Raw genomic sequence first — 24,733 nt, 5'->3', positions numbered from 1 at the left:
CATTCCTTTCCATCTTGGCCTACATGCTTTCTGAAGTCCTCCCAAACCTTTGACCACTTTTTTCGTTTTGAACATGATAAACTTTGTGCATTTGGACCCATCACGACATCACTTTCTTGATTTAGAATAGGCCCAAAATAAACATTTTGTTGAGTGATCCCCTGTTAATACACAAACAACTCTATCATCTAATAAACCATAGAAACCGAACAAAAATTGAGTTTAAGGAGAGAAACTGAATCTTTGAAACAAATTTAAGACAACCAAGCCAATTTGTATAGTTTGCCAGCAAATACATAGACATTGGCTAAAAATTCCAAAGATGACTGAATATATATTTTTCTTTATTAATTGAGGCATTTATGACTTTAATTTCTTTCAAATATATGATATAAAGAGAGAGAAAATGAACCTGTCCATGGTGCTGATCTGTTCCATTGATGTTGGAAGATAGAGGTGGCTCTTCACATTGCACTGAAGATTCAATATCCTTCCCATTTTCAATGACAATAATAAAATAAGAAACTTTATCATTTTGGATTGGATAATCATGCTCTTGTATAAAATATAAATTTTGTTTTTGAAAAAAAGGCTATTTAATGTTATTAAACTAAATAGAAATTTTAAACTATTCTTGGTATGAATTTTTTTTCTATTAGAATGAAAGTTGAATTTTGTGTAATTTGTTTTTTCTCTGAAATACTCTAAAAGCGAAAACCAATTCATTCCCTTCTATTAAAATTTCTCCTTTTCAAATTTTCAATACTATAAATAAAATTATACAAAAGCAAGTATTCCTTGAATCGAAAAGTTATAGGACCGAATTTTTTTTTTTAAAGATTGGTTCAATAATTGGATTTTTGTTAATTGAAAAAAGAATCATATACTTCTATTACAAGACAATTTTTCCTTTACATGAAAAAGAGATTCTAGTTATAACATAGTAAAAAATATATGTAATATAAAAATGTCAGTAAAGCACCTTTCAACTTTTGTTCTATAAAAGATAAAATTATTTCAATGAAATGAGAGAGTTTTAGTGACCATTTTTCTGCCATAACTTCTTTTTCATGTCAAACTCTATGCAATCAATAAAGTTTCATGAAGTAATTATAGAAAGTGATCCATAACTGCACTCATCCTTCAGTTTTATCCTTGATGGAAGGATGTAGATAAGGATGTGCATAATTCAATTAAAACCATAAAATTAAACCGAATCACTTAAAAATTATAGTTTAATATAGTTTAGATTGTAAAATGATTTAGTTTGTGTTGAAAATTTTTGAAGCTATTTTTTTCAGCTTAGGTTATGTTTTGGGCAATTTTCAAATTAAATCAAACCATATTTTCTTTAAAATAAATATATATAACTATATTTTGACAGAATTTTCAACAAACAATCAGGTGTACAACTTTTTTTTTTATATTTATTTTGTCATTTTCTTTACATCTATATTGTATATATATATTTCATACTTATTTTACATTTTATATTATGTTCTAGAAAGCTATAGTTTGATTAAATTTATTAAATAATATGCATTTAGAAGTAAATTATTTTAATAGGTTTACACTGTAATCCAAACCATATTTTTTTAATTTGATTTAGTTTGGTGTGAAACTTAAAATGGTTTGAGTACATTTGAAAATTTTTTAAATTATTTTTTTCAATTTGGTTAGATAAATCTCTTAAACCCGACCATGCATACTCCTAGATATAGAAAATGTTTACGCGTTAAGGTCCTTAGGTAATCAATTTTTAAAAAATTAAATATACCATTGTTTTGCAAAATTGGAGCTCCTAGAAGGTTTTACATTTAACAAAGTTTTCTCATCTTGCAATGGCTGGAGATCAGTCCTAATATTACACAAATTTTATATCATATTATATTATATGTAATTTCAATTTATGCAGAGAAATATAGACACTTATTTATTTCTCTAACATTCAGATCTATAAATATATATTTATTTAAAAAACTTTTAACTTAGGAATATTATGTAAGGTTACCTGTAGATCTCCCCGAAGAAATTGAAGATAGACCATGATTTTATTCTTCATTTCTGTGACACTTTTGTATTGTTGTACAAAATCTTTCAATAGGTTGATTTCTTCACTTATTTTTTACTTTCGTAGCTACATATATTATATAGAGACATCAGAAAGATAAAACACGAAAACATTGAACTTTATTTAACATGAAAGATAAAAGTACTACTTACTAGAAAATAATCTTCAGGACTAAGTTGAGTGGTTATAAGAGCCATCTCTTTCCTTACAAATGAGCCTAAATTATTTGATATACGTAAGCTTTTGAATGAGAGAAACTGATGAAGCTTGCAATGTATAAATAGAAATTAGGGTCATCATCAGTGGTGGCTTCTTTGCCCTTTCATTGTTTGTCTCTATCTTCTTTTTGTCAAAGGGAAAAACGGAGTGGTTGGCAAAGTCTTAAATAAATTCTAAAAAATTACTTTTTATATTTAATCAACAGTCATCCTGCCCTTGACAATAAGACGATTGGTGGGTGGGTCTAATTCTGTCATTTTCCTTCACATTAAGAAATAATTTCTGCTCAACAACTGTTTGAACAGAACATAAAATTCTGGAAATTCCTCAAATTTCATTTTGAGTTACATGAATCTATTTATAGAAGTAATCATTGCCATGTTGGCAATCTCCGCCAAATTACATATCAAACCATTCAATAAAAGCAGAAGAAACACAAAATTACTTATCTGTAGCCGTCCATTTGACAGAAGCATTTCCAGTTGACTACATCAATAAGCTAACTACTGCCTGGTGTCTTCTTCCGTCCCCACTCTCTTTTCCTGCACGTGGTATAGTTCTAACAGACTACTGCATCAATAAGCAAATTTCATAAACTGCAATTCTTAAGATTTCATCTTATTCCATCCAATTAATCATTTATCATAGAAACAAGTTGTTTAGATTTTAAAATGATAATAATAATAAACTGCATCCTGCTCTTTCATTGTTTGCCTTACTCTTCGTGCAGTCAAGAAGAAAAGAGTAGTGGTGGTTAAGTTATTGACAACCATCCTGCATTTACAACATTGTTATCATATAATATATGAACTTTAATTGTAAGTGGTATGAACAAGGGCAAACTTCCCATGCTGCTTCACCCGACCTTGAATCCACTATGGACCAAGATCGGGAATTTTCTCTTCCACGGCAACAGGTCCCTGTATTTAATCCTAGTCATAATAGCAAATTCCAAACATTCACTTTTGATGATATTCTTGTTTACCAATACAGGAATCGTATTCATGAAATAACTGGATGGATTAATACAGAGCTTCAAAAGCTTGGTGCTACCATTAACCAGGTGCTGACCAATTTTGTTTCACATTTCACTAGTGATCTACGGGAATGGTGGATAGCTCTTTCTTAATACCGTCAAATCCAACTGTTACAACTCCCTAATGTTAACCAATTTATATACAACATTTATATGGAATTCTTAGGCAGCCCCACTCATCTTGAAGATCAAGCACGAGAAGAGTTCTTTAAATTAAAATGTTGTTCTTTCAATCCGAAGCATTTAGAGCAATATTTTAAGAAAGTACGTGCAAGATTCTATATTCTCAAAGGTGTTGATGATCCAAATCTCAAACAGATATATCTAAATCAACTTCCCGAGCCTTTGGGAAATGAAACTCTCAAATATTTGGAGTTTCAAGGTAGATCTTTAGCACAAACTACTCTTGGAGATCTATACCAGATGGTGTCAGCTTAACTCCAACTTCTTTGTAATAAGTATGAATTCCTTTCTAATGTTGAACAATTGGGAAAAACATTGGGGAAGACTTGTGACCGACCCGACTTGAAGATTAAATGTTCACACAAAAGTGACTAGAGCTACTACAAAACTTCAAAGAAAAAGCATCATCGCAGATTTATTCCCAAATATAGGCGTAGACACTTCCCACCAATCAAGAAGTCTCGTCGTAGATTTTTCAGAAGGAAGCACACCTGAGTCAAACATGATCAATGTTTTGTGTCATAAGTGAGGCCATTTTCCCAAAAATTGTCCAAAAAAGAAAGGGAAAAAGCCTGTTTCACAAATCTCGCAGGTCACTAGCCTCCAAGATTATGATGTTCAATCTCTCTTTTCAGAAACTGCATTTGAACATTTGAACTTAGATTTTATTATTAAAGAATCAAATATAGATACTTCCGAGGATGAAATTCTCAACTCTTGTAGTGTCTCTCTGATGCCAGTATAATAGTCTCCTTCTCAGCCATTGGCCAAAGTTCGACTCTTTTTTTACAAATATGTCAAACCCTTTAAGATAATTGCTCCTATTGACACTGGTGTTGTTTCTTCCATCCTCAAACCTAATATGTTGCCATCCTCTTTTTGGACACCCTATCAATAACATTTCAAAGCTGCCAATAGCCAAATCTTCTCAACTAATTTTATCAGCAAAACCATCATTTTGCAACCCTTCCTTTTAGTCAATATTTTCCATAAATTCCTCTCTTCAGACCTCCCTGGTAGAGATGCTATCCTTAGCTTTAGTCATGCCTTTTGGCTTGAAAACAACTCTTTCTCTTTTCCATAAAGCTATGACCAAAATCTTTACTCCTCTAGGCAAACAAGCTCTTGTGTATATTGATGACATTATTTTGTTCTCAGAAATTGAAGCTAAACACGTCAAACTCCTCCAATAGTTCCACCAGAATGTCTAAAAGTATGGAATTATGCTTTTATAAAAGAATATGTTGATTGGGAAAAAATTGATTGAATTTCTTAGTATGAAGATCGCTAATGGTACTTATGTTCCACAGTCTCACATCGTTGTCTATTTAGTAGATTTTCTGATCAAAATTTGATCACAAAGCAAGTTCAACAATTCTTTGGCATAGTAAATTATGTTTCAAAATTTGTTCCAAAGCTCATTCAGATTACAAAGCCTTTATGCTTAATGCTCAAAAAGCAGCCTTCCAATTGGGCTGAGGCCAAATAAAAATGGTCTAAACCCTCAAACAACTTATCCCCACTTTGCCACTCTTATCCATTCCCTATAAAGGAAAAAGAATCTTACAGATTGATGCAAGTAATCAATTTTGGTTTGTCATTCTTCTTGAAGACCGAGATAGGAAAAGAAATATTTATGGTTATAAAAGCGGCCAATTTTCACCCATTGAGAACAATTATCATTCCGTATTCAAAGAGATCCTAGCCGTCAAACAAGGAATTAAAAAAATTGAATTTCATCTAGTTGGACACCACTTCACTATTGAGATTTATATGACTTCTTTTCCAGCCATGGTTATCCCAAAACCTAAAAGACTTCCAAATCCCCAGCTAATTCGATGGAGTTAATGGTTCTCTCAATACTCTTTTGACGTAAGGCATGTCAAGGAAAAAGACAACATTCTTCCCAATTTTTTCACTCGACTTCTTCACCAAAAGACCTTTATAATCTCATCTAGTCCCCTTATTATTCACCCTTACCTTCCTATCCCAATTCTTTGCATCATGGATCCCATTCCCACAATTATGTAATCTTTATCTCTAGGTATCCTTGACTTACCCCTAGAATTTCCTAATCTCTTTTGTCATCTACCTCCAGATAACATTAAAACCCTTCACCAAATGATCTCACTTACCAAACCTTACCCATTCAAGAAATTGGCATTCACACTCTTGGTAATCTTGGCGTACATCCTGATTTTCCTTATTTTACCCTATTTTCCATTTCTAATGTACCTAAAACCTTCACTAAGAACGCACTTTGGTTCTTATGGTATTTTTTAGCCTGTTACACAATTGCTATTGAGTTCCCTGTTTTTACCATGCTAAAATGGCTCAAAGATCTCGAGCATGGCTCTTACAACCCTAAATTTACCCTTTCTGGATTTTTCTTCAATGGTTTTACCATATCCCTAGGTGGACATGTACTTTCACCTAGTATCATTTTGAACATCAAAGTTTTTGTAGGAGTTCACATGATCAATACTCCATCCTTTTCCTCACTTGAAAGGCCCAAATCCTCAAATACCACAAAAAGGTATTATTTGAGACCAATATACAAAAGTATGCACATCTTCCGTATAGCCTTCGAAAATACCACAAACATTATACCTATGAATATTAGAATTTTGAAAGAATAATTTTTGAAGCCAACTCAATCATCCCCCATCAGATATGACCTGTTCCAGAAAAGGACACACCATAGGAATAGTTTTGTATTGAGTACATCTATCAGATCAATCAAGCAAAAGAAATTTTTTTTGAAAAGACCAATGCCCTACTTAAGAACATTTGGCAAGCATCTTTATAGTCATTTGATCATAATGACGACATAGACATCTCCCCAATCCTATCTTTTAACAGCTGGAGATGTGGTTCCCCTTTTCCATACTATCTAGAAAAGGTCACATCCTCATATTCTGTAGATGATTCGATATAAAGAAGAAATTCAATAGATTTTTTTTTCAATCAGTATTTTCTTTTCTGAAAGCATAATTCCACATTTTTGGACAATTTGATGGAACTGTTGGAGGAGTTTGACGTGTTCAACTTTAGTTTCTGAGAACAAAAGAATGTCATTAATATACACAAGAGCTTGTTTGCCTAGAGGAGCAAAGATCTTGGTCATAGCTTTCTGGAAAAGGAAATGAGCTATTTTCAAGCCAAAAGGCATGACTGTCCATTGAAACTGTTGGCCTGGGATAGTGAAACTTGTCTTCGATCTATTAGTAGGATGAATGTCGAGTAACCTACTTTTAAATCAACTTGGAGAAAATGGTTATAGTAGCAAGGTTGGCAAAAAAAAATTTGTTTGTTCATGATGGGGAATTTATCATCTTAGAGGAAATCATTGAGAGGTTTATAATTGATTACCAGTCTTATTTTCCCTCGAACTTATTCTGCTCTTTTGTTAACATAAAATGCTTCACATGCCCATAAGGACTATATGGGTTTAATTAGACCTTCTTTTTGGAGTTCGGTGAGTTCTTTTTGGGCTTGGAGGAGATGGTCGAGATTCATACCCTTGTGATTGGCTTTGATAGGGTTAACATGTTCAATGTTCTTGAAGGAAAGAGTAACAAAAAAGTGTGGATTCTGCCAAAGAGAGTGTGCACATTTGAGCAAAAATTCCAAGTGACTATTTGCATATGAAAAGTTAATAATTTCTTGTTGAAGTGCAGATAAAGGTGAAATGGTGAAATAATTAGGGGTAGTACTCCATGGCAAAAGTTGTTGATAATGTTGTAAGTCGTAGATGGATATAAAAACTTTCTTTGCAACAAGTTCTTGAATAATATCGAACCCAAGGATAGCATCTCTACCAAAGAGGTCTGAAGAGAGGAATTTATGGGAAATATTGACTAAAAGGAAAGGTAGCAAAATGATGGTTTTGTTGATAAAATTAGTTGAGAAGATTTGGCCATTGGTAGCTCTAAAATGTTGTTGATAGGATTTTCAAAAAGAGGATGGCAACACATTGGGTTTGAGGACTGAATAAACAACACCAGTGTCCATAAGAGCAGTTATCTTAAAGGGTTTGACATATTTGTAGAGAAGGAGTTGAACTTCGGATAAGGACCGAGAAGAAGACTATTGTGCTGGCATCAAAGAGACACTACAAGAGTCAAGAATTTCATCCTCGAAAGTATTTGTATCTAATTATTGAATAATAAAATCTAAGTCTGAATATTCAAATGCAGTTTCTGAAAAGAGAGATTCAACATCATGATGTTGGAGGTTAGTGACTTTGAGAGATTTGTTAAACAAGCTTTTTCCCCTTCTTTTTTGGACAATCTTTGGAAAAATGGCCTCGCTTATGACATATAAAGCATCGATCATGTTTGACTCTGGTGCTTTTTTTTCTGAAAAATCTGTGATGAGACTATTTGATTGGTGGGAAGTGTATACGCCCATACTTGGGATTAAATTTGCAATAATGTTGTTTCTTTGAAGTTTTGCAATAGCACTGGTCACTTTTGTGAGAACATCTAATCTTCAAGTCGGGTCGGTCATAAGTTTTCCCTAATTATTCAACATTAGAGAGGAATTTAGACTTATTGCAAAGAAATCGGAGTTGAGCTAACACCGTCTGGTATAGATCCCTAAGAGTAGTCTATACTTAAGACCTACCCTAAAACTCCAAATATTTGAGAGTTTCATTTCCCAAAGACTCGAAAATTTGATTCAGATATGCCTGTTTGAGATTTAGATCATCAACACCTTTGAGAATATATAATCTTGGTCGTACTTTTTTAAAATGTTGCTCTAAATACTTCAGATTGAAAGAACAACATTTGAATTTAAAGAACTCTTCTCGCGCCTGATCTTCAAGATGAGTGGGGCTACCTAAGAATTCCATATTAATGTTATATATAAATTGATCAACATCAATGAGTTATAATAGTTGGATTTGACGGTATTGAGCAAGAGCTATCCACCATTCCGGTAGATCACTAGTGAAATGTGAAACAAAACTGGTTAGCATCTGGTTAATGGTAGCGCCAGGCTTCTAAAGCTCTATATTAATCCATCTAGTTATTTTATGAATATGATTCCTATATTAATGAACAAGAATATCATCAAAAGGTAAATGTTTGGAATTTGCCATTATGACTAGGATTAAATACAAGGACTTGTTGACGCGAACCTTGATGATTTGATGCTAGACCTAACACCCAAGAAAATAATTTCCCCAGGACTGAATCGGCTTCGTCACTGAATGACCCTTGACCCGAATCGATATAGAATTGAACGAACCTTAAAATCGAAATGGTGAACGCCATAAGACAAAGCTTGATAAGTTCAAAGGATTGATAGTTTCAACAATAAGCAAAATTGTGCAAAGGTTAGCCAAATATCTATTCATCATGAAAATTTTAGTTTATATAGTACAAGACCAACTTAACCCTAAACTACCCACGATCCAATGGACTTCCAAACTTCCCAAGCCCATTACCTAATTAGCTACCTAAAATGTTAATTAAATTAAAATAAAATATATCAACTGGACTCAATAAAGTCTAGCCCGATCACAAATGAGATCACAATCATAAAAACCGAAAATCCTAACTTTGATAAAACAAAAACTGCATAATACACATTAAAACAGTTTTTATTTGGTCTTTCAAATTGGGCACAACTATCAAAGTGGGTTTTTGTTATAGAGCTCTAAACGAGCTTCGCATTGATATATTATAAGCCTTGTAACTCCTTTCGGATCAAAAGTTATGGTTATTCAAAGTATGTTTACGTATAGGCTTAGGTCTGAATCAAGTGAGCCTTTTTGTTTGCTCCTTCAAGCATCCCATCATCCTTATGTGAGCTGGTTTTAGTCTCTAAGCCCTCCAAGACCCCAACTAAGGCTTGTTGTATCTTTTTAGTTCTACTCCTCGTAATTGGCCTAACCGAAATATGTAGTGGATCTCTTTGATGGCTCGATGCTCTTACGATGCCTCTATCACTTATTGTCGTGAAAGAGAAAATTTTGGATCTTGGTCCATAGTGGATTTAAGGTCAAGTGCAACAGCATGGGAGGTTTGAGTTTGTTCATATGCAAGAACATGAGGATTGTCACTAAGTTCACTATGACAAGAAGAACTTGTATCTGAGTTGGATCAATTTGATGACAAGCTTAATTGTGTTTGAGACATCAAATAATGCTGAATAGGATTGTCAATCATTGATTGTGGAGGTACATCTTCACTAACGGAAGTGTCTATTGTTACAACAAGTATGCCAATGGTTATAATGACTTTGCCTTTATCTTTGGAAGGAGTTGAGGGTGCTAGGGTTGGAACTGTTATAGTAAGTATGAAAGAGTGTTGAATCTCTAACAAGACTTTTGTATTTTTTGAATCCTTGTTGGTACCGATTTGTATGCACCTGTTGGGACTTTTTAGGTAACAAAGAAGGTAGTGCATTGTTGTAAGGTCATATCTTCCATGTGAGTAAGTTGAGCTTTCAAGGAATTCATCTCTTGTTGTTGCAAATGGAAAGGAACTCATTGGTCAATGCAAGTCAAGATATCAACATGGACTTGTTGAATTTTCATTCTCAAGGCATTAATGGGCTTCATCATTGTATGAGTGTGAGCATCAACTTTATGTTCAATGAGAAGAATGGTTTGTCGAATGTCTATCAAAACTTTGTTTTGGATAGTTGCATTTTGAGATTGCCAATTTAATATGGATTCTACAGGTCTGACTTGCTCCATACTACCATCAGGCTTGACAGTCTGGGGATTCTTGACTTTCTAGGAATAAGTAATTTGATGAGTTGTATCAGTGGCTTTCTCAAAAGGAGGAAAATCACTAGGTTCAAACATTTAGATTGTTGGTAAAGGGTCAATTATGGTTATAATTTTCTTAGGTTTCCATCGGAAAAGACTTTTATGTTTCCAGATCAAAGGATTGGAGTGTGAATGTTTGGATGAGTGTTTACAATGGGCAACTTTGATAACTAGAATGTGTTGTTTGGGTTGTGGGATAGGATAGAGAGGAGAGGATAGGAGATTATGATCAGAATCAGTGTCTGAGTCTTTAGAGTTGTCTGAGGAAGACTAGCCTATTGATGGCAATTCAGGAGTAAGAGCAAGAAGATCTCTTTTTCTATAATAAACCACGTAATCAAATTTGCCAAATGGATCATCGAGTAGATCATATCTAGGAACACCATTTTTGTATCGTTGCTAAAAAATATCCTGGGAGGAAGATTTCCTTGGTGAAACTTCTTGTGGTTGAGAATGACGCTGAGATAGTCGGGCTCGATTTCGTTGATGATATGGATCAAATCGTTCCACACAAGAGACATAACTACAATTTGGAAGAGTAGGATCATGAGGCTACAATAAATATATGGTTTAGTATGGTTTGGCCTTAAGGGGTGAAACCATATATTTCAAGTTGATTGTCATCCTGAATTTCTTCATAGGAAAACTAAGTAGGAAAGCACGAAGGAGTTGTGTTGCTACTGGCCTCTTATGACGAAGGGAAAGAGATAGACAATCGTCCACTTGATGAGCGATAAAAAGTTGGATCAGTAGACGATACAGGAGTAGTTACAAATGCACTATAAGACTGGAGCTGTTCATACACAGTATACCACCTTTTTGGAATAAGTTCTTCCAATTTTTCTTTTGACATCTGCTTGGGGACCAAAGTGCATTAAGGGTTTCGATCTGTATCCACATTAAAAAATATGACATCATGAGTGTTTTCTAGTGTAGTAATATCCAGAGAATGATTTTGGACTCGATATGTCATCTAATAATGAATGGTAGCCATAAGAGTATGTCCTTAAGGAATGGCACTAGTAACCTGTACTTGAAACTTGAGAGCCAAGCAAACCAGAGGATCTTCTAACGTCAATAAGCAAATTTCAAAAACTGCAATTCATAAGATTTCATCTTATTCCAATTAATCATTTATCATAGGAACAAGTTGTTTGGATTAAAAAATAATAAAAATAATAAAAAACTACAACTTATAAGAGTAATTAGCATATATATTAATGGCCTAAAAACGAAGCATGCATGCTCATCTTAAAAATCAGTCTCCTAGAAAAGAAATGAAAATGTAAATAGTTTTCATATTCAAAGTCAGTCAGATTTTAGAAACCAAAATGTAAAATTGATCTTTGAATAAACGGACAATGACAGTGCATGCTTATCTTAGGTTGCTTAGCTGAATCCCCTTTTTACTTGAACATCAGCCCCTATTGAAAGAACAGAAATTTTTTTTTTTCATTCTTGGACAATGTATTTGTTAATAATAAATAAAGAAGAATAAAAATGTAATTTTAAAAGTCCTCACTTCCCTTTTTAAGCCATAGACAGAAACGTGAGCTTATGAAAGCTTTGTCTTGATCAGTCAAGCCATAGACACTAACAAAAAGGATAAGGAGTTGAACCTTTTTCCTAAGAGGAACTTTGGCATCAAACAGTTTGCTGCCAATGTAGCTGATTTACGATTATTTCCTTTTTTCACAGGTTTTACGAACCTCAGTGGAACTCAAAACCAGCTTTTCAGCAGTGGATGTCAAAACCTGCTTTTTGGCAGTAGATGTCAAGACCAGCTTCCCAGCACTAGATGTCAAAGCACCAACTGAAGGAATTTGCCCTAAGAAAAACATAAAACATTCAAAAATCAACAAGACATATTATCCAGAACCCACACAAGCACAAAAGAAAAAAAAAAATGATGAATAACATCATAGACCCTCCGTCTATTTCATTATACCTAACATCTCCAACATCTTAGATATGTATATTAGTGTGAAACAAAGGTTTCTAGTTTGAATAGTTTCTTCCACACATTATACCTTGGGACACAATCAGATGCATATACAATACAAATCGTCAGGGAATTTTTGTTCTGGAAATCCGTGTGAGCTAAGTAGCTCTCTCTCATTCTTGTTCTGAGGTTGAGCCATCCAAAGCATCCCACAAATACACAGTGCTTCCAAGAGCTATTGCAAGAACATTGCCGCTTCCCCAATCCAATAAGTTCAAGTAGTAATCATCCACAAGATCAGGAGCAAACAATGTCCTCTCAGAAATCTGTATAATCAAATCAATCAAGGTCAAAACAAAATTGAAATTTGAAAATTCAATTATCAAATAGACCCTAAAATTCAGACCCACCTGAGGGATATGCCTGCCGGGTTTAGCCAATTTAGTCTGTTGAACAGAAGCGGTGGAGTGTTCCGTAGTAATGAGTTCAACTGGCATTGGTGCCTTGTTCTTGAAGGCAAGAATTCTACTTCTATTCATGTTGAATATCTCTGCAAGCTTCTTCCTGTAAGGGGAAGGTGAACTGACAGCCGGATTCTCCTTGCCTTTTAAGCCCTCTGTGAGCATAAAATGGGCATAATCAAAGTCCATTGCCGATCGGTCGGGGATGCATCTGTCCAACTGGCAGCAACAAAACAAGATCAGAAGATATAAAGAAGAAAAGGACGGTTCAAAAGATTGAAGATTTTTACATTTTCTTTAGATTTTCTTCTGTGAAGAAACTGTTCTTGAAGTGGCATTTGGGTCGTGCCTTCAATTGGAAGATGAATTCATTGAACCTGCATCAGGTTGTGCCTTCAGTTTGGACGATGAATTCATTGAACCTGCATCCTTAACTTTGACAACAAAGAAATTACAAACGAGAAAACACAAATTAAACCCGCAAAAAGAAAACAAAGTTAGAGAAATCCTGGAAACAGATAATGAAATCAAAGAAAGCAAGAGCAGATGAAATATGAAAGTAAATTCACAAAAAGAGAGCTAGAGAAGAAAATGTTGCTAAGAGATTGTTGTTCTGAGGTTGAACCAGCCGAAGCAGTCCACAAATACACAGTGCTTCCAATAGCTATTGCAAGAACATTGCCGCTTCCCCAATCCAATAAGTTCAAGTAGTAATCATCCACAATATCAGCAGCATCCAATGTTGGAGTTGCCGAATCAAGAACCAAGATCAAGAATTGGAGAGAAAATATTCAAGAAAATTTTGAAAACATATAAAATTCCATCCAGCCAAGTTTGAGTTAAATACTACTCAATTCAATTCAACTTGATTGCACCCGTAATCATTCATAAATTTACTAGCTAAATTTACACTCTAGTCAAGGTATTCTCAAGCCATTATATAATGATGGGTTAGATAACAAATATAAATTTATTATTTCATCCTTTTGTTTTGACTTTGGAAAGAATTTTTTTTAATCAAAAAAGAAAATGGATTTTTCTGGGCTTTTCTTTAAAGCCCATTAGACCATATATAAATGCCCACAAGACATGTGCAAGTATGGTAATATGACAATTTGATCACTTGAGCTTCATTAGAATACATCTATCCTAAAACTAATATTATTTTTTTAATAAATATACTACACACTAATGTTGTCAAAGTATACTTAGAGGGATGAGTTGACACTAAAATTTAAAAAATATATATATAGATTTTTATAGTAATTAAAAACTTTGAACTCATCAAACTTATCGACTTAAATCTTTTAACCTCACTGATAAAAATATTAGAAATCTTGACTATGACCTTGATACTACATATACAAATATTTTATACAAATTCATATGCTGTAATTTTATTTTGACGATTTAAGAATTATATAAATGCTCTTGATATAACTGTTTTGTCTCCACAAATTCAATCTCAACTTCCCTTATCCTTTTCTATTATTATTTTACTTCGTTTACTATTTCTTTCGAGCTTTATCGACCGTCATTTCTCTTCTAAAGCTCAAATTTTGGAGTTGTAAGCAGCAGGCCTCCTTGCTGCTACAGCAGGCCTAGCACTTGTAAAGTACTTACAGGGGTGAATCATGACTATTGTAATGTAAAAAAATAATTTGTAATGTATGCACTTGTAAATAGAATGTATTAGACAATATTTGAGTAATGTTATATATACCTAATTTTAAATATAAATTAGATATCTAAATTATACTTACGATTAATATTAATTTATTTTTAATTAAAAAATTGCTAAATTAATATTTTTTTATAAATATATAATTAAGTATTTAAAATTATATACATATAATTTCATTGATAATATTTTATCGGTGAAACAATAATATTCCTTTGTGACTTAATGGATTAATGCTGACAGTCAGAAATTAAATAAAGAAATAAAAAAAATTCTGACTCATAGTTTGAAACATTGGGTCGGATATCCGAGTCCGGACACAGCAAATTTGTTTTCAAATGGTCAATATTTGTTCATTGTCAACAAGCACTGAAACTGGAAAGCCAATTTTCAGACACGGATCGAATATCCGACCATTCAATTTGAAGCTCATGCAAGTTTGCCTCACTTTCCTTATACTTTAATGTGATAATGACTTTTGCAGGGATCAAACCCCTTTTTTTTTTTTTTTTCTTAAGGAATCAAATTTTATTTTTTTATCGAAACAGTTGAATTTTAAATTTTTTTATTGTTGAAAATATTAAATTTTCATTTTTTTTGTAACAAAAATCAAATTAAACACCATTTTTTTTTGTTATACTCTGTTTTATATAAAGTCTCTTTTTTTGTTACTCAAACTATTATTTTGGAGTTAGAAGACATATGTTATTACCAATGTTTTCAGACATTAGATTTTGATCTGATCAAGTGGGCGACTTGGGTCTTGATCAAATTGATAAATTGTGTAAATAAATATTAGATAATATTTATTCGAACAAAGATATAGTTTGGTGACATATGTTACTCAAGTTTAGTCACATAATATGGTATGATGATTATACGAGTGATATAATAATTTATTAGTAAACACATTTATGAAAGATGAGTAGATATTAATATAATATTGACTATTGTGAACATCTACGTGTTTTGGGTGAATCGTAACTATTGGTTCGAGTATCATTTTTGTTTTATTAATTATACGGACTTTTTGATTTGATCATTTTTATATCAATTGGCATGGTTACAATTTGGCCTAGTACTTTCTATATAATTAGTAATGTATTCACTTCTTGCAACACAAGATCAACTAATTAAATTAAAATCTCTTTAGCAAATAGAATGTATTAAATAATATTTAAGCAATATTATATCACCCTAATTTTGAGTATTAAATTGAATATCTAGATTATATTTACGATTAATATTAATTTATTTTTAATTAAAAATCATTGAATTAATACATTTCTAAATATATAATTAAATATTTAAAATTATGTAGATATAGATAGATGACACAATAATATTCCTTTGTGACTTAATGGATGGATGCTTATAGTCAGAAATTAAATAAAGAAATAAAAAAAATTCTGACTCATGGTTTGAAACATTGGGTCGGATATCCGAGTCCGGACACAGCAAATTTGTTTTCAAATGGTCAATCTTTGTTCATTGTCAACAAGCACAGAAACTGGAAAGCCAATTTTCGGACACGGATCGAATATCCAACCATTCAATATGAAGCTCATGCAAGTTAATGTGACAATGACATTTAGAGGGATCAAACCTTTTTTTTTTTAAAGGAATTAAATTTTATTTTTTTATTGAAACGATTGAATTTTTAAATTCTTTTCTTGTTGAAAATATTAAATTTTTATTATTTTTTATACCAAAAATCAAATTAAACACCTTGTTTAAAAAAAAAAAAAAAACTTTAAATGTGTTTACTCGTTACATTCTAAAAGTTCGGTCTAGTAAAATCCCAAAGTTAGGTTAATAAAAAATATCTAAGAGTTCAATATGGTAATGGTAAAAAAAAAAAAAAAAATTATTGGATATCTGCCAGATGTGAACTTCTCAGAAGCAGAGGAAATGGAAAGAAGCCAATTTATTTTTTATTTTCGAATTCAATATCCGACTATTGGAATCCTCATATGGTCAAAACTCCTCTTTCAATTGTCTTTCTTTTTGGAACTCCAGCTTAACGAATATCCGGCAATGAACTTTATAAATAAACGTTAACCTCAAATCTTCTCTTACACCACCAAAAAATGGCTTTTCCAGAGACTATCAAAGCATTTTTCTTTAGCATTATCTGCTTCATAATCTCCCAAATCCGTGAGAGAATGAACTCACCTCCCTCTTCACAGGCATTTGTTGTTCCTCAACAAAATTACAACCACTTTCTGCACCAGTGGAAAACTGTTGTCATGGCGTTTTGCTTCGAAGCAGCTTTTCAAATTGCTCTGCTGTCTGCCCAAACCCAACTCGCCGTTTCCTTTCATATCCTCTCTTTCGCTATCTTGTTAATCTTTCTTGCTCTGTTTGTTTCAAGCTTCATCGGCACCAATTTTACTTCAGGGGCTCCAGTTTTTGAGCTGGCATTAGGGCTCCTGGTTATCACCACTGTGGTTTTCGCCATTACAGTTCCATTTCCTCTAAGCCTCAAGTGCGTTACATGGGCTCTGTTTGCAATCTCCCTCATCACTATTTTGATATGCAGAGCCTCAAGTTTTCGTTCTGTTCCTGCTCGTTGATGAAATTAAACTGCCTTCTGGTTGTTTTAAAGGTTCTGTACTTGTCTAGTTTCCTCTGTTTTTGTATTTGTAGTAAGATGCTGTAAGATTTCTCTGGTTTTATGTTTGTCATGTTTCCTCTGTTTTTGTTTTTGTATTGGGTACTCTTTGTTATCTCCTGGCTTTCCATTGTCATATTTTCAAGTTCATCCCAATCAGTTGCTTGTAAAAATGGTTGATTATTATTATAAATGTAGCAGGAAACAGAAAGCGGATATCTGAGTCCGAATATGAAATCAAGTGATGATTGGATTACTTTATATGTCAAAGTTTAAGATCATAAATAGACAATTATATTACTTTTAAAGTCGGATATCCGGATGGAATAAATAGATAACAACAAGTGTAACATGCGACAGACAAACTGAGATCTTGGAGCAAATGTTATTGTTATAATACAAGAACTGAAATCCCATAAATAAGAAATTATTGTTGTAAAAAAATCTGAAAATATATGAACTGACATCAACATGTTTTGGGTGAATCATGACAAACTGCAAGTTTTTTCTATTTTCTGTTCACATTGGTTTGAGTATCATTGTTCATTTTATTGATTATACGAACCCTTTGATTTGATTATTTTTACATCAGTTGACATGGTTATGGTTTGACACAGTTATGATTTGTAATGTATTCACTTCTTTTAACACCTCTTTAGGAATAGAATGTATTGGAGAATATTTGGGTAATGTAATGTGTACCCAATTTTGATTACTAAATTAGAAACCCAAATAATACTTAATAGAGTAATATTATGTGTATCAATTTTAAATACACAAATATATACAAATTTATACATGTCATCACATGATTAAATATTATTTTATCTTTAATTTAAAATTACCTAATTACATGATGACATATACAAATGTGTATATATTTGTAATATGTACCTAGTTTTGAGTACTAAATTAGATACCTAGATAATACTTAGTAGAGCCATTTTTAATACACAAATATATATAAACTTATATTTATCATTACATATACCTTTGTGGCTTAATGGATTAATGCTTACAGTCGGAAATTAAATAAAGAAATAAAAAAATTCTGACTCATAATTCGAAACATTGGGTTGGATATCCGAGTCCGGACACAAAAAATTTGTGAGTAGTCAAAACATTGGGTTTGTTGATGACTTGCAATGCTTCTTTGTTCTTTGTCAACAAGCACAGAAAGTGGGAACCCAGTTTTCGAACTCGGATCGAATATCGGAACATTCAATCTGGGAGTAAGCCTCTTATCATTTTCCACGACATGAAGCTTAAGCCTCTGTCATTTTCTTCTGCAACGTACCAACTTATCAAAAGTAGTAGAAGAAATTATATAAGGCCAGTTTGTCTTTTATCGAATTCAATATCCAACTATTCGAATCCTAATGCTCATTTAGTCAAAAATCCTCTTTCAATTTTCCTTTCTTTCTTTCTTTCTTTCTGGAACTCCAGCATAACGAATATCAAATATCCGATTCCCGACAATGAAGTTTATATATATAAATGTTAACCTCAAATCTTCACTCACCAACAAACAATGGCCTTTTTAGAAACTATCAGAGAATTTTTCTCTTGGATTGTCAGCTGCATAATCTCCCAAATCCGCCAGAGAATGTACCCTCCTCAATCGTCACAACCACCGTCTTCCTCTTCTACTGACATAGAATCTCAAGCAGTTGTTGTTCCTCAACAAAATTGCAACCGCTTTCTGCACCAGTGGAAACATGTTGCAATGGCATTTTGCTTCGAAGCTGCTCTTGAAATAGCTTTGGCGTCTGCCCAAATCCAATCGCAACTCCCTGTTTCTTTTCATATCCTCTCTTTGGCTATCTTGTTCATCTTTCTTTCACTGTTTGTTTCAAGCTTCATAGGGAGCAATTTTACTTCACGAGGTCGAGTTTTGGAGATAGCATTAGGTCTCCTGGTTACCACCACTGTGGTTTTCACCACAACAATTCCATTTCCTCGGAGCCTCAAGTGCGTTACATGGGCTCTGTTTGCAATCTCCCTCGTCACCATTGTGATATGCAAAGCCCTAAGTTTTCGTTCTGTTCCTACTCATTAACGAGACTACACTGCCTTATTGTTGTTTCAAAGTTTCTGTTCTTGTCTATTTTCCCCTGTTTTGTATTTGTGATAAGATGTGTAGCATTTCTCTGGTTTTATGTTTGTCATGTTTCCTCTGTTTTTGTTTTTGTGTTGGGCACTCTTTGTAACCTCCTGGCTTTCCATTGTCATATATTCAAGTTCATCACAATCAGTTGCTTGTAAAGATGGTTGATGATTATGAATCAAGGGATGAGTGGATTACTTCTGTCAAAGTTTAAGATCATAAATAGACAATTACATTACTTTTGCTCTCTATTTTGTAAGTGAAATGCAGAAGGGCATCAGAAGAAACGCAGTGGCCACTAATTTTTAGTCAAGATGAGAGCTTAGGTAGACAGCAAAAGCCGTTAAGCTTTGTTGATTAATATATACAAATCTTATAAAGACCATATGATGCTTTCGAATATCCGACTCCGAATCAGAAATTGCAGTTGCCACGTATGCCACATCCATCAAATTCCTCAATCAAAACCTCAAAGGAGATCTACAAATACAAAAAACAGAGAAAATTAAACAAAAACACTGTTTAACAGTTCGGTTTGAGATAGATTATAATACTGTTTATCGTGCTGATGATATTGCTTAATGCTCCAATGATATTGTGCATCTAACCAACCGCCCTTAAATGAAATTATACATTTACTCAAACAAGTTGGAGTTCCCAATGCTAATGCAGAGGGAGTAGATAACAAAGAGTGCCCATTTAATAAATACAAAAACAAAAACAGAGGACATATGACAAAATTTGAGTCATTAGTATGCAACATTGAACATGAAGGAAAAAGAGTGATTGGAAGTCTACTACAATTCGGATATCCATGTTTGAGTTATTTAAATAATTTGACTTCTTTCCAAGGAAGTATCCATAGCATATTGTTGACGAATTCATTTGAAGGATCTGAAAATGCAAGGAAATATATTATAGATTATAGTTGAATTTTAGAAGATAGCCTATTAAGAATTGGGGTTGCAAAAAATAAATTCACAGCCTTTTAATTTACTGTTTATATTAGTTTGAGTATCCTTTGTTTTATTGATTCTACGTAATTTCTAATTTGTCCAATCTTTGTTGATGACTTGCAATGCTTCTCTCTTTGTCGAAAAGCACAGAAAGAGGGAAGCAGTTTTTCAAACTCGAATCAAATATCAGAGCTTTCAATGGTGAATAAGCCTATTGTTTTCAGTAAGGTTTAGGTTTTAGGTTCTAAAAAAATTGAGTGGATCACTCATGTCAAAGTTTGTGATCATAAATATACTATTCCTAACAAATGTGTAGTATTTAGTTCTCAAATGTAGGTTGCTCGTTATGTCACAGGACACATTTGCAAGTATAAAACATACTACTGTATGAGATTTTTGCGGCTAAGTATTTGGCTTGAGTCTTCCATCATGTGTGAGTGGAAGATATTGGGTCCAAGTCCACTTATGATTGGTCGACCTGACCTGGTTTTCTTACCTGCCAAAGGAATTGCTAGTTGAATTCTTATTTAAAGTTCAAACTGCCTCCCCAAAAGAGAAGAACACCATTTTTATTAGAAAAAAAAAACTCCTGTAGAAACCAATGCACAGATCCTATTTCCCTAATAAAAATGCAATACGTGAAGCAAAATAGGTCGCGGAAATCGACTAATGTCAATACATCGCACCATATTCAAAGAGGCTTCGTCGAAAATTGAATCTGGATAAATAGATTTATGTTTACAGAATATGATCCTAGTATGTTTGATTATTCTCAATAGAAAGATAAGTAGATGTTGGAATAATATTTACTATTGTGGACATTGGCATGTAATTTTGGGTGAACCATGATAAATTGCAAGTTTTTTCTTTTTGTTGTTCACATTAGTTTGAGTATCATTGTTTGTTTTATTGATTATAAGAACTTTTTGATTTGATCATTTTCTATATAATTTGTAATGTATGCACATCAACTAATTAAAGTAAACCTCTTTAGGAATATAATGTATTGGATAATATTTTAGCAATGTCATGTGAACATAGTTTTGAGTACTAAATTGATACCTAAATAATACTATCATCAACAAACCAGATTCTTATAAGCCAAAGGCAACAAATGAGAAGAGAGCTTATCTATATATCCATGAGATTTACACTTCTCTTGTTCGTAAACAACAAGAATATCATCTTTGATGCAAATAATGAGTACAAACTTTAGTATAATTGATGATATGTTATTATGTGATTGAATAATTTTAAATTAGAAAAAAAACAACACCCAATCATATGGTGATATATCATTCTTTGTACTCAAGTTTGTATCCATTGTTTGTACACATAGTACTATGCCAACAAAATTATTTTTTCGAAGTTTAGATGTGTGATTTATAAAGAAGTATGCAAAAGAATATAATTTTATTAATATATATTAAATTTTATATTATTTAATAATTACATAATTTTGTTCAATATTAGTTATCTTACCTAAGTGTAATTTGATAAAACAAAGAAAATTTATGGGGCCTTTGATTTAGGTTGGGATAATTTATTTTTATCCGATAATCTATTATTTATTACTTTTATTATCATATTTAGTTTGTTAACTAATAAATTATTTTACTAATATTATAGATAATATAATAGTTAATTTGATTACTGTCTTTATAATAGTTAATCAAAGGTTACCAAGATTTGGACAAATATATCTTAAATTTTTAATTAAAATAACAAATAATATAGAAAATATTTAAAATTTAATAATAAGAGGACAACTAAAAATAATTTTAATATATCATTACGTGAAGAATATTTTAGAAAATACACAAAGAAAATGTTCTAACATAAGGCATATTAGTTTAAACCAAAAACACCCAATAATTATACATATATTTTTTAGGAAAATCTAAAATATTTAAAGTGAAAAAGAAAAAAATCACTGTAAAGGCTTGAAAATATGTTGAATTCAAGCAATATATATATGAATTTTAGTCATGGATTCTGCATTGGTTAAGTGAAAAGTAGTAAACTAGTATGTAAAATTACTTGTAGATCTCGTTGAAGAAATTGAAGATAGTCTATGATTGCATCCCTTATTTATGGGATACTGTTGTTTTATTGAACAAAATCTTTCAAATACTTGATTTATAGTGTGAATATATTTATATGTCAATTACTTATCATATATTGTCGAGATAAGTCTTAATGAATTAATAATAAAATAACATATTAATTACATAATAATAAATCATTATTAATAACTAATTTGATAACATATAAAAATGCCATTAGAATAAAAATTTGGCAAATATTTATTTCATAATCATCATGCAAGTTCCATTGTTGGATAACAAAATTTAGATTTTTGAAAGAATTTTTTAGCATAAAAAATGGATATTTTTGGGCTTTTCTTTAAAGCCCATTAGACCATACATAATAGCCCACAAGATTTGTGCTTCGGCCCAATAAGGTTTAACGGATCACAGTTTAGTAGAAACATGACAATATAACAGTATGATCACTTGAGTCTCACTGGAATATACTTATCTTAAAACTAATATTATTTTTAATGAAGATACTATATACTGGCGTGGTCAAAGTATATTTGAAGATCACTTGACCCTAAAATTTTAGAAAAACATATAATTTTTACCGCAGTTAAAATTTTTGACCTCATTAAAATTATCAACTTAAATCTTTTAACCCCACTTATTAGAATATTAGAAATCCTGACTATGCCCTTGATACAACATATATAATTTTTTTTTATACATATTGGTATGTTTTTTTTTTAAATTTTAATGACTTAAGAGTTATGTTAATATTCATAAAAATTAAATATTAATGTATAACCCTCCTTGAGGTAGTGTTTAGGACCATTCAAATCCTCATGCTCATATGCTCATATGCCACTATTCAAATCCAATTTATCTATAATCAAATTCAATATCCCACTATTCAAATCCTCATGCTCATATGCTCAAAATTCCTCTTTTTCCGTTGTTCTTTCTTTTTTTCTGCGTCTCCAGCTTAACGGATTTCAGATATCCGATATCCGACAATGAACTTAAATAAATAAATGTTAACCCCGACTCTTCATCTTCACTCACACCAACAAACCATGGCCTTTTCAGAGAGCATCAAAGCATTTTTCTCTTGGATTATCAGCTTCATAATCTCCAAAATATCCCAAATCCGTCGGAGAATGTACCCGCCTCCATCGTCACTACCACCGTCTTCCTCTTTACTGACACCAGTGGAAAAACGTCGTAACGGCATTTTGCTTTGAAGCTGCTCTTGAAATAGCTTTGGCGTCTGCTCAAATCCAATCGCAACTCCATCTTTCTATTCATATCCTCTCTTTCGCTATCTTGTTCACCTTTCTTTCTCTGTTTGTTTCAAGTTTTATGGGCGACAATTTTACTTCACGAGTTCCAGTTTTTGAGCTAGCATTAGGCCTCCTGGTTACCACCACTGTGGTTTTCGCCATTGCAATTCCATATTCTCTGAGCCTCAAGTGCGTTACATGGGCTCTGCTTGCAATCTCCCTTGTCACCATTTTGATATGCAGTGCCTCAAGTTTTTGTTCTGTTCCTACTCATTTAAAAAATTAAACTGCCTTCTTGCTGTTTTACATGTTCTGTACTTGTCTAATTTCCTCTGTTTTTGGTATTTGTAATAAGATGCTGTACCATTTCTCTGGTTTTATGTTTGTCATATGTACTCAGTTTTTGTTTTTGTATTGGGCACTCTTTGTTATCTCCTCGCTTTCCATTGTCATATCTTCAAGTTCATCGCAATCGATTGTAGCAGGAAACAGAAAGCGGATATCTGGGTCCAAATATGAAATCAAGTGATGAGTGGAGATTACTCATGTCAAAGGTTGTGTACTTGTCTATTTTCCTCTGTTTTGTATTTGTAATAAGATGGTGTAACGTTTCTCTGGTTTTATGTTTGTCTTGTTTCTGGAAAAGCTCAAAACGTGCTGACATCAAATTGCCTCATACCCATTAAAAAAGCTCTCTTTCTCCCTTTCTTCCTGGTATAAACTTTGGCCCAAACATTGCCCTGCCCATCCAGAGGCACCTTGTCCTCAAGGTGCAATCGAGGGAAAAGTCTTTTGATGTTCTCATATAATTCCCAAGAGCATTCAAAGTCAGGAAGCTGCTTCCATTTTATTAGCAGCTCGAGATCTCCTAGAGCGGAATACCTGTATTTCAAGACTGCTTCGGGCTGCACAATTAGGTCTTCTTCTTCACTTAAGCCTTCTAGTGAGGGTTGGCTCTTCGCTGCTGGACCTATCTGTTTTTTTAACTGTGAAACACGAAACACCGGGTGTATTTTAGCTGACATGGGAAGCTTCGACTTATATACGACCTCCCCTATCTTCTCTCTGATGGCAAAGGGACCATAAAACAAAGGACTTAATTTGTCATTAAGGTGCGATGCCAACGAACGGAGACGATATGGTTGAAGCTTGAGATAAACCTAGTCCCCTACATTTAATATTACCTCCCTGCATTGTTTATTCGCTGACTTCGTCATTTGTTCTTGTGCCCTCTGCAGGTTAGACTTAAGTGCATCCAACATCAGATTTCTTTCTTTGATAGTAGTGTTCACCTCTTCTATTTTTTATTCTTTTTCAACCCATCTAAAAATTGGCAGTGGATCTCTCTCATATA

The 24,733-nt window shown here is 32.7% G+C and overlaps 2 protein-coding genes across 3 annotated transcripts in view; both read right to left on the bottom strand.

Moving 5' to 3' along the window:
- The window catches only part of LOC123220381 (zinc finger BED domain-containing protein RICESLEEPER 1-like), an 86,599-nt gene that overhangs the window by 42,937 nt on the left and 18,929 nt on the right, over window positions 1-24,733 (bottom strand). The window contains exons 1-2 of one of the 2 annotated variants that reach the window (XM_044642593.1): window positions 2,012-2,059; window positions 413-490 (exon numbers count right to left, since the gene is read on the bottom strand). In XM_044642593.1, coding sequence (XP_044498528.1) covers window positions 413-490; window positions 2,012-2,047 — 114 coding nt within the window. In that variant the 5' untranslated portion in view covers window positions 2,048-2,059. Of the gene's footprint in view, window positions 1-412; window positions 491-2,011; window positions 2,060-24,733 lie in introns of those variants that run through there. The other variant, XM_044642592.1, reaches the window with a different exon arrangement.
- LOC123220385 (cell division cycle 20.1, cofactor of APC complex-like) lies at window positions 11,771-13,465 on the bottom strand. The gene is made up of 4 exons (XM_044642596.1): window positions 12,990-13,465; window positions 12,649-12,918; window positions 12,327-12,564; window positions 11,771-12,124 (listed from the first exon to the last, which is right to left on the bottom strand). Exons 1-3 carry the CDS (start codon window positions 13,035-13,037, stop codon window positions 12,412-12,414), a joined length of 471 nt encoding a protein of 156 aa, XP_044498531.1. The 5' UTR covers window positions 13,038-13,465; the 3' UTR covers window positions 11,771-12,124; window positions 12,327-12,411.

The sequence above is a fragment of the Mangifera indica genome, chromosome 7 (assembly GCF_011075055.1).
Source record: "Mangifera indica cultivar Alphonso chromosome 7, CATAS_Mindica_2.1, whole genome shotgun sequence".
NCBI classification, from domain to species: Eukaryota; Viridiplantae; Streptophyta; class Magnoliopsida; order Sapindales; family Anacardiaceae; genus Mangifera; species Mangifera indica.
Note: the sequence above shows the minus strand (reverse complement) of the source record. Positions and strands in the feature narration are given on the sequence as shown.

Bases quoted from the DNA above. Each gene is read 5' to 3' on its own strand.
- LOC123220385 (XM_044642596.1), bottom strand. From the start codon at position 13,037: ATGCCACTTCAAGAACAGTTTCTTCACAGAAGAAAATCTAAAGAAAAT. The intron at 12,919-12,989 runs GTAAAAATCTTC...TGTTGCTGCCAG, and splicing joins GAAGAAAATCTAAAGAAAAT to TTGGACAGATGCATCCCCGA. The intron at 12,565-12,648 runs GTGGGTCTGAAT...TTGATTATACAG, and splicing joins CCGGCAGGCATATCCCTCAG to ATTTCTGAGAGGACATTGTT.